The following is a 10,523-nucleotide window of genomic DNA, read 5'->3' on the forward strand; positions in this document are numbered from 1 at the left end:
TATACTTTAGTACCCTGATCATTGTAGACCTCCCAAAATAAATTAATTATGTTGATCCACAATCTCCACCCCAGAACTCATCTTCTCCCGACTCGTTTTAATAGCCTTGGGTAGCTTAGACTTAAGAGTGAAACAGAGGGTGTCATTCTTAGAAATGTGTATGGAACATGCCAAACGATTATCATGCCAGAAGAAACGAAACGATTATAGCAATTTAAACCAATTTTAAGCAATAGGGGAATCACTTCGGCACCTGTGGCCACGTGTTGACTACAACATGACGTGCAGTTATTTCCACTCCCGACCAGATCAGAAACCCGGAAACTATATGGATCCCAGGCTAGTGTTGGGCCGGGTTCAGGCACATCTTCCACCTGGCAGAGCAGAGACAATGAATGACTGAGATACAAGGTCTGTCTATAAAGACCAGTCTGTAAAGACTGGGACCCCACAAAATAATCATATTTGAACAGGTGACAACCCCAACATAATGATAAGTTAATCCTTTGTTTGCTAGTGCTGCCTGTTTACATGGGCCACGGATGTGCGTGCGGTACAGTGCACTACTTTCCCCATAATAATGAATACACGCTCACTCACAGGTGGCTCAATCAGTCAATCAAACCAAATCATAGCATTAATAAACAAAAGGAAAATTCCGTTCACATTAAGTTTGCCTTTGTCCTCTGATAATATATGTAGGCCTATATATATATATATATATATATAAATACACACACACACACACACACGCACACACACGCACACGCACACACACACACACACACACACACACACACACACACACACACACACACACACAAATACAAACAAATTACAATTTATTACAATTTGACATCATCACTCAATGACAGGGATGTTTGTACACAGAATATTGAATATTGAATAATTTCGATGTATTTTTTGAATGTTCATAATATAATCTTTAAAAGAATAAAGTTTGAATAACTTTGGTGACTCATAGTGTCAGGATGACATGCTCATAACAGCAGGAGATATGTGGTATGTGATACCTGTACCCAGCAGGGACGTGCAGAGAATGTTAGAGAGGCAGGGGCTGACATAAAAAAGGGCCTTTTGGTGAAAACATGGAACATAGCAGACTTCCAAGATCACAAAGTGTCACGCTGCGACATGGTGTGAGCATGGAGGTTGGCTATTTTCGGTGCTTGATACCACACTGAACTAAGCAAAATTAAGCCAATACTGGAGATGCAATTCTTTCAACATAAGATGCTGCATTGAAGCTCAGGACAAGGCAATTGTCTTGAATGCTGCCCTAAGTTATGGCACGGAAAGAGGGAATTTGCATATCTTTCACCATAATAAAAACTGCATTAATGTTCTGGAGAGGGCACTTTTTACAGATGGATAAAAGGGCGTTGTGTGCTTGTAGATCGGCTGTTCTCACTAGTTTAAATCATTTTTTAAATGATAAATAGAAAACAAACGGTTTTGGACATACAAGGTTTCCACCCGACAACAACTAAACATAACTCATGTAATTGGCCCACTGGCTTGTCACTTGTCATGATCTGAAATGGCAAATCTTTGAGTAGCAGCAGCGCTATAGAGAGAGATCTCTCTCTATAGCGCGCAATGAGGGCCTCTCCGACTCTTTTTCCCGGGCTGAATCAGGGGCCCAGCACGTCCCTGTGCAATGTGGGCCTCTCCAACTCTTTTTCCCGGGCTGAATCAGGGGCCCAGCACGTCCCTGTGCAATGAGGGCCTCTCCAACTCTTTTTCCCGGGCTGAATCAGGGGCCCAGCACGTCCCTGCCCTAAACATACTGTAGCACGTCAGAGTCTTGTGTGTGCTTGAACGGGCTCCCTACAATGGATGAATGGAGTCAATGCAGTCAATGAAACAATATATTAATTCAATCGAACAAATATCTTTACCATAAACAGAAACTATACAGTGCAACTCAAATGTGTAACCCTGTGTTACGATATCATGTCAATTAAAACGTATGGGGAAACAGGGTGAACTGCTACAATTTAGGCATTTAGCCTTAATCCACTTTTAAACTAGAGCGACTACATTACAGTATCACCAACAAATATAAGACACCTGCTATATTCAATGTTCAAGGTTCAAGTTTGTACTTATATTGTTCCATCTTGTCTACAGGTACACAGGAGTAAAATTCATTTTGGTTTGGCTTCCTTCAGACAATGCAGCAGCATAAGTGATAACAACAGAATAAGAATGATACAATTGTGAAAAGAACAACATAAAATAAAAGCATCTAATCTTGGCACAGTATATTGTCAACGCCACCAGCATTTCTTTTCCCAGTAGCTGCCACCTAACTTAGTGTAAACAACCAGTGTATTCTGTATACAGCAGACTAGGTAGGTGCAGTTCAAGCAAAATAGTGCAAGAAAAGGACGGATGGATTGCACCTCCCCTTCAATGGCGTCAGTTCAGAAAAAGCTAAGGTATCGTATGACAACATGACTGGTGTCTTGCAAGACACCAGTCATGTTGTCATACCTTAGCAACAGGCATGATACATTTATTTTAAGAAGTACATTTTATTCCCCCCCCCATGGTCACTTTAACCTTGTTAAAGTGACCATGTTGTGAAATTTTGCATTTGTAGTTATTTTACTGTAATTTAACAACATAATAACCAGCACAGTAGGCAAAGAGACATTCATGGATTTATATTTAAACGTAACTGGTATTTTCCCCCCTGGACCCAGGGTATGGCAGCTGCATACCCCTGCCATACCCAATTGACGCCCCTGCTCCCCTTGTGGACTCCTGATTTCCCCAAGTTTGATCTATAGGCAGGTGAATTAGTCTCCTCAGTTAGATGTGGTTGCCACAGTATCAAATAGGGTTTAATTGTTTGATGCATAGAAAGTTAATTTAAGTCTTTTAACCCCAGAACCATTTACTGAGACCATGAAATATCTGATAGCCTTTGTGCATTTTTAGATGCTGACACGCTCTGCAAACATTATCGCTGACAAAAAAGCAGTGATGGACCTTGTACCTCTGTCTCCACTCAAAGTATTTCATGTATTCAGTGTGGTTATTGTCCAGGGAAATCAGTTTATCTGCCAGCTCCTTTGGGCTGGCGAAGTCGTCCACGTGAATGAAAGAGTCTCCCGGAATGTGTTCCTCGTAGTTTGCTCTCGTGTCTCCCAGAACCACGGGCACGGTGCCCATTCTCATGGGAATGAACAGTTTTTCCGTCATGTAGTCTCGGTCGATAGTGTTTTCCCACGACAGGTAGAATTTGCAGCTAGGTATTAACTTATTGTACTCTTCACCACCTAAGCCGCGATTAAAGGCCTTCCCGTAAAGGTCCATCTTGATGTGGTTTTTCATCTCCTCGTAGACTTGAACTCTTTTAAGCTGTGGGTTCCAGTTGCTCACCACCCAGCACACCAGTTTGTCCTTCTCAGGTAGCTTGAAGCTCTCGTCCCCCTGCTCCACCGGGGTCAGGTACCCATAAGGCACATGGATGTGAGAGTCCAGCCGATAGCTGCTGGTCAAATTGAACACGTCGTTGAGTTCGGGGATGTGGGGAGCGTTGGCCGGCGACTCCCAGTTGAACCAGATCCATTTCTGGAACCAGGGACGAGGGTCTTGTGGCATGTTGTCCATCCCGTGGATGTCCCTGTGGTGGAACAAGACGGCGTGCGCTTTGTGGTAAACGCTCCGGTCGTACGTCAGCTGGCATCCTTCCATGTCGAATTCGCTGCACCTGAGACAGTGGTGGAAAGAGTACTCACATGTTTTACCTGAGTAAAAGTATCAATACTGCAATGTAGAAACACTCTGTGAAAAGGCATTCAACATTTACTTGAGTAAAAAGTACAAAAGTATTGCGATCAAAAGCAGAAAGTACTAATTATGCAGAATTACCCGTTCCACAAGTTTTCAAATGTATACAATGTCTGAAAATCTTTTGAAAATAGCACATTGTGAGCTTGTAGATAGGCTTTTATCAAACAGACAGAATGTATGTAGGGCTGTTGGTGGTTGATGTATTCTTTGTAATAATGTACAAACTCTCTCACAGAATCCCGGGATCCATTGGTCAGAGGTGCTGCTCCAACCCTCCAATGGGAAGGAAATGGAAGCCATCTGCAGCGCTAGCGGTGGGAAAGACCACCCTCAGGCACCGGGACATACAGTATAGTGGGGCGTGTCAAACATGGCAGAGGGGACATATAGTGGGCGTGTCCAACATGGCAGAGGGGACATATAGTGGGGCGTGTCCAACATGGCAGAGGGGACATATAGTGGGGCGTGTTCAACATGGCAGAGGGGGCCTTGGTTTGGAAGCAACAACACCCACATGGCAAAAGGCTACTCCAACTGAACGGCGGCACAAGGTGGTAGAGGAGGCGCACCACCAGGAGGAAGCAGCCAGCTGTGCCAAGGCAGAATCCCAAGCCCAGCAAGGATGAAGTGGGAAGGAGGAGAGGAGGAAACTCACGTGGAACGAGATGTAGAGCATGGAGTCTAAAGCCTCGATCAGAGTCGCGTAGTCTTTATGAGTCATGAAACTACAACGTTACGTCATTCCTCACGGTGAAGAGCTTTCCACCGCGAGTCCCGACACATCTCTCTGTTTTTACTTTCAGACAGATAGGCTCTTCACCCCGTTCACTGATTGGTCGATCTAGACCAGTCAGTCACGGTGAATAGGACTCCACCGTGACTGACTATGATGGCCTTCACTTATTTTCTGACTTGAGGTGGAAAGCTTTCCACCTCAAATTTGCGGTGGATAGCTCTTCACCGCAGACTCTGATCGAGGCCTAATAGGCTGAGCTTCATCATTAGATCCACATATGATGTCCTGTCCTCTCCAACCAACCTACATCTATGGTATGGAGAGGTCCCAGCCTGTCTCCAGTGTGCAGCACCTGCAACCCTCAAACACATCTTGGTGGGTTGCAGGACCAATCTTACTCAGGGAAGATGCACCTGGCGCCACAACCAGGTGCTGAAGTGCTTGGCTGCCGAACTGGAGAGCAAGAGGGTAACCACCAACGCTATGCCTCTAAATGCCCAGGCTACCTTCCCAAGGAAGACAACCTTCATCCGGGAAGTGGAGAAACGGAAGACCAAGCCATCACCTCCAAACTCAGGCCCACTGAACGCAGCCCGGGATTGGGAGATGCTTGTAGACCTCAGCCAGATGCTCACCTTCCCACCTGAAGTTGCAGCGACCAACCTGCGCCCTGACCTCATCCTCTGGTCCAAGTCCTGCCGCCGTGTCTTCATTGTTGAGCTTACGGTCCCATGGGAAGATGCCATCGATGAAGCATTCGAATGGAAGAAGCTGCGGTATGCCAACCTAGCAAGCTGAAGCAGAGGGGCGGAGCTGGAACGTGAAGGTGTGGCCTGTGGAGGCGGGCTGTAGAGGCTTTGTAGCCAGTTCCACCACATGGCTCCTGAAGGAAGTAGGGATCAGAGGACAGGCCAAAGAACCAAAGAATGGAGCAGTCACTGGCTGTGGCTGAAACGTAGGGATGCAACATGGGCTGGTAAATGACCACTGGGTGCCACCATGCGACACACACCCAGATCTGATCAGCCTGCGGTGAGCCAACCTCGACAGAGGGTGTTTTGTGATAAGCGGACGAAACACCTAATGAAGTCGGGGGAACACAACTGATGATGTGTTGTATTGGTGGCCCCCCGCAATCTTTTCCAAATTCCACCCCACCCAAGAGTGCTCCAACCATTCAATTGTTGTGCAGAATATTTAGGGATCTTTAACAACCAGTCCTATTAAGAATCCCAAATCCAAATAACACAGCACATTGATTGATTGATTGAATACTTTATTAGTCAGTAATCTAAAGAGCACTGAGGTACAGTCAGACATTTGGGTTAAAAGTAATTAAAAAAAAAGTCCTGGGGACTTGTTTACATCTTGGTCTTTCTTCATATGTATTCCTAGATTACAATTTGAGCATTTAGCCTTAAAGCAACTACATTACAATATCACCAACATATACCGGTACATAAGACACTAGCTATATTCAATGTTCAAGGTTCAAGGTTGTACTTTTTATTGTTCCATCTTGTCTACAGGTACAAAGGAGTAAAACACGTTTTGGTTTGGCTTCCTTCAGACAATTCAGCAGCATAAGTAATAACAACTGCCTTTTAACCCCAAAACCATGTATTGAGACCATGAAATCTCTGATAGCCTTTGTGCATTTTTAGATGCTTACACACTCTGCAAACATTATCGCTGACAAAAAAGCACTTATGGGCCTTGTACCTCTGTCTCCACTCAAAGTATTTCATGTATTCGGTGTGGTTATTGTCCAGGTAAATCAATCTCTCTGCCAGCTCCTTTGGGCTGGCGAAGTCGTCCACGTGAATGAAAGAGTCTCCCGGAATGTGTTCCTCGTAGTTTGCTCTTGGAGTGCCCAGAACCACGGGCACGGTGCCCACTTTCATGGGAGCAAACAGTTTTTCCGTCATGTAGTCTCGGTCGATAGTGTTTTCCCAAGACAGGTAGAATTTGCAGCTGGGCATTAACTTATCGTACTCTTCACCAGGCAAGCGGCGATCAAAGGCCTTCCCGTAAAGGTCCATCTTGATGTGGTTTTTCAACTCTTCGTAGACTTGAACTCTTTTAAGCTGTGGGTTCCAGTTGCTCACCACCCAGCACACCAGTTTGTCCTTCTCCGGTAGCTTGAAGCTCTCGTCCCCCTGCTCCACCGGGGTCAGGTACCCATAAGGCACATGGATGTGAGAGTCCAGCCGATAGCTGCTGGTCAAATTGAACGCGTCGTTGAGTTCGGGGGTGGGAGGAGTATTGTCCGGCGACTCCCAGTTGAACCAGATCCACTTCTGAAACCAGGGACGTGGGTCTTGTGGCATGTTGTCCATCCCGTGGTCATGGATGTCAAATTGGTGGAACAAGACGGCGTGCGCTTTGTGGTAAACGCTACGGTCGTACGTCAGCTGGCATCCTTCCATGTCGAATTCGCTGCACCTGAGAGTTGGAAAGAGTACGACGATGTTTGACACTTCATTTCAGCCAATTGGAGCTTCTAGTCTTGTCCTAGTCCCCCAATAGCAACCCATGGTGTGAGGTCAAGGGAGGTGCATGGCCCCGTTTCCTGGGCCATAGATCCAGCCAATGGCAGCAGGTTGTTCTGATGACTGGTACATCTTATAGCCAATGAAGTTCTGCAAAAAACAATGCCTATTTTGTTTTGGGAGGATTCAACTGCAATACCTAAAACTCCCGGCGCAACAGCAACTTTGTGGACGAGCGAAAATGCAACTTTGCCTTTACGCAGCAGAGTGCGTGCGATGTTTTGTATGTTGATGTATGATTTGTAATAATAATCCAAGTAAGTAGCTAGTAATAAAGTTTTCAAATAATTGTAGTAGAGTAGAAAGTACAACATGTGACACTACCTCTGAGTTAGTGGAGTAGAAGTAAAAGTACTGAAAATTGGAAATACGCCATTAAAGTTAAAACAATACCTCAACTTGTACTTAAGTACACATGCACACTGACCTGGCATCAATCTGCTCGCCAAACGGCAAGAACCACATCAATATCAGAATGTCCTCTTCTGTGCGAACAGGGGGCTGTGGAGCCAGCTGCTGGTCCGAGGTGCAGTTTGGGTTCTGGAGGACCTGAGGGGACGAAGCGTTCCCTGGCTCTGGTCGGGAGACCTTCTTGCAGATGCTGAAGGAGCTCAGGTTGAGGTCCAGGTTGGCGTACATGAGGTAAGACAGCAACACCAGAAGCACCAGGAAACCACCGCACAGGTGTTGTCGAGTGACCTGGAACGGCATCGTGGTCGACTCTGTGAGAGAGAGAGAGAACACAGAGAGAGAAAGACTTCATTACACAAGCTTTACATTACTGACAATTATTTATTATCCACAGCATAAGAATATAAACATTAAAATAAATTACTATCAATAGCGTAAGAATATAAACCAGTAAAACAGAGAGAGAAAGACTTCATTAAACAAGCTTTACATTACTGAAAATGATTTATTATCCACAGCATAAGAATATAAACATTAAAATAAATTACTATCAACAGCGTAAGAATATAAACCAGTAAGACGCCCTAAGGGTGAAAACCGACCGCTAGGTGACCAAGATCGTGCAGGACGGAATTTGTACTGGACGGAATTCATTTGCAAGTGTGAATCAAGTTGCGGTTGGTTGTTTAAGTTGGACAACATGAGACTCACACAATATGTCCATATATGGGCATTCCAAGCTATGGGCTTAATATTGATGACATCTCCATACATGGGCATACTAGGGACACGGATGGAACTCATTTGCAAGTGTGACTCGTGTCGCAATACACAATATCTATATAATATTGGCATTCCCAGACTTGGGCTTAATATTGACGACATCAGGGATATCCATGTATGGGCATTAAAGGGATTCTGTTGATTGTGGTTGCCCCAACAGGGCATCATCTGGGAGTGCCCATATATGGGCATTGCCAAATATGGGTCAACAATGTGATGACACAACAGGTTACAGTTTAGGCATTTAGCAGACACTTTTAATCCAAAGTGACTTACAATAACGAGGTAATACATCTCAGCAGCCATAACCCACAGCGACCCTCTTTAAGTATTTTTAAGCATCCTGCGCGATAGAATCACATTTACACTGCATCTAAAGACTCCACCTTTTGCACAAAAATCGCGCATTTTTACCCCAATGTTCCTAGCAGCTTCTCCTGAAGCTATTGTATTCGCACGATGTACACTTTGTAGAAAAGTAATGTGTGGGTTTGCTATGCAAATCTTTCCCCAGAGTGTCTCCTACGCAATTTTCGTCACCAAAGTATCAGGTTACAGTTTGCTTCAGCAGTGACGGGCGCGCAGCAGCGAGAGCCTAGCTAGCCGAGAGCCTGTATCTTACAAGAAGTTGGCGGCCCTTCGGGCCACTCACCTCTAGAGTTCGGCCCACTCACCTCTTCACAGCAACATACTGTCTGTCTGTGTGTGTGTGTGTGTGTGTGTGTGTGTGTGTGTGTGTGTGTGTGTGTGTGTGTGTGTGTGTGCGTGTGTGTGTGTGTGTGTGTGTGTGTGTGTGTAGGGGTGTGTGTGTGTGTGTGTGTGTTGCTAAAATGAAAACATTGAAATAATGAAAATAAAACATTGGCAGGCCTATTATAGTAATAATAATAACACAATTAGGCCAAAACCTTTTTTTTTTTTCAAAAAACTTTTTTTTCCAAAAAACTTATTTTTTTCTCAAAACACTATTTTTTCTCTAAAAAAAATTTTTTCTCAAAAAAATATTTTCTCTCAAAAAAAGAACTACCCATATTTGCCCATTACAAATCCATTTGATTGCTGGTATACCGTGAGGGCCCCCGGAGGGGGCCCGAGCTCTAGATTTGAGGGCCCCCAAAGGGGGCCCGAAATTCTAGTCAATATAATAGCAAGGTAATATGTCAGTACATCAACAACAATACAACAAATGCATAGGAAAATAAAGGATAAAATGACAGGTCAGACATTATAGTTACTGACCCTCCTTCTGATGGACAAGATGTGGCGGTTTTCATAGTTAACTGCAACCTACGGTCGCAATAAATAATACAATAAATTACCATCCACATTATGAGGATATATAGATAATAAAATAAATTACCATCCACATTATGAGGATATATATAGATAATAAAATAAATTACCATCCACATTATGAGGATATATATAGATAATAAAATAAATTACCATCCACATTATGAGGATATATATAGATAATAAAATAAATTACCATCCACATTATGAGGATATATATAGATAATAAAATAAATTACTATCCACAGCATGGGAATATATATAGATAATAAAATAAATTACTATCCACATCATGGGAGTGTGTATATATATATATATATATATATATATATATATATATATATATATATATATATATATATATATATATTCTTCACAGCAGCATAATATGATGTGATCAATTTTGCTGTGGCAATAGCGTTAAGCTGATGAGTTAGGATGACCTGGTCGTTCTGAGTCCATACAGTGGAGGGTTACAGCAGCTATTGAAAGTATGTTCAAATTATGGCAACTCATCATGACATCATTTACAATGCAAATAACGAGTAGTGTCATAGTGAGAAACCACAAAGCCTTGCACAGGAAATGAAGTACCTTGGCCACAGGCCACATTTTCACGGATAAGCTCCATGACGATAGAGATATCACTGAAGTGCCGCAAACTTTATGCTCAGGCTCAGGCTAATATGTTTATGACTGGAATAAAGTTTGAATGGAATTTAATTGAATTGAATTACCTGTGACTGTTTCAGACCGTGATTGCAAAAGGGCCTGCAGTCTGGCTGATTGAAGAATAAATTACTATCCACACTCCACGGCACTCCACGGCATACAAATACAAATAATAAAATAAATTACTATTCACAGCATAACAATATCATACTTTTACCCCACTCAGTGTTTTTGAGTTTTCATTTCAC

The 10,523-nt window shown here is 43.5% G+C and overlaps 2 protein-coding genes across 2 annotated transcripts; both read right to left on the reverse strand.

Moving 5' to 3' along the window:
- Positions 1 to 340: 340 nt before the first annotated feature.
- Positions 341 to 3,729, reverse strand: LOC308282585 (4-galactosyl-N-acetylglucosaminide 3-alpha-L-fucosyltransferase 9-like; the record flags this gene model as incomplete). The annotated part of the gene is made up of 2 exons (XM_080722973.1): positions 341 to 374; positions 3,029 to 3,729. The coding sequence occupies 2 exons, from the start codon at positions 3,727 to 3,729 to the stop codon at positions 341 to 343; spliced, it is 735 nt and encodes a 244-aa protein (XP_080579099.1).
- A 1,770-nt stretch (positions 3,730 to 5,499) lies between these two features.
- On the reverse strand, positions 5,500 to 7,827 carry LOC308282586 (4-galactosyl-N-acetylglucosaminide 3-alpha-L-fucosyltransferase 9-like; the record flags this gene model as incomplete). Its single annotated transcript, XM_080722974.1, has 3 exons — positions 5,500 to 5,512; positions 6,287 to 7,009; positions 7,544 to 7,827. The coding sequence occupies 3 exons, from the start codon at positions 7,825 to 7,827 to the stop codon at positions 5,500 to 5,502; spliced, it is 1,020 nt and encodes a 339-aa protein (XP_080579100.1).
- Positions 7,828 to 10,523: the final 2,696 nt, after the last annotated feature.

This window comes from Nannobrachium achirus (genome assembly GCF_963921795.1).
Source record: "Nannobrachium achirus genome assembly, chromosome: 4".
NCBI lineage: Eukaryota > Metazoa > Chordata > Actinopteri > Myctophiformes > Myctophidae > Nannobrachium > Nannobrachium achirus.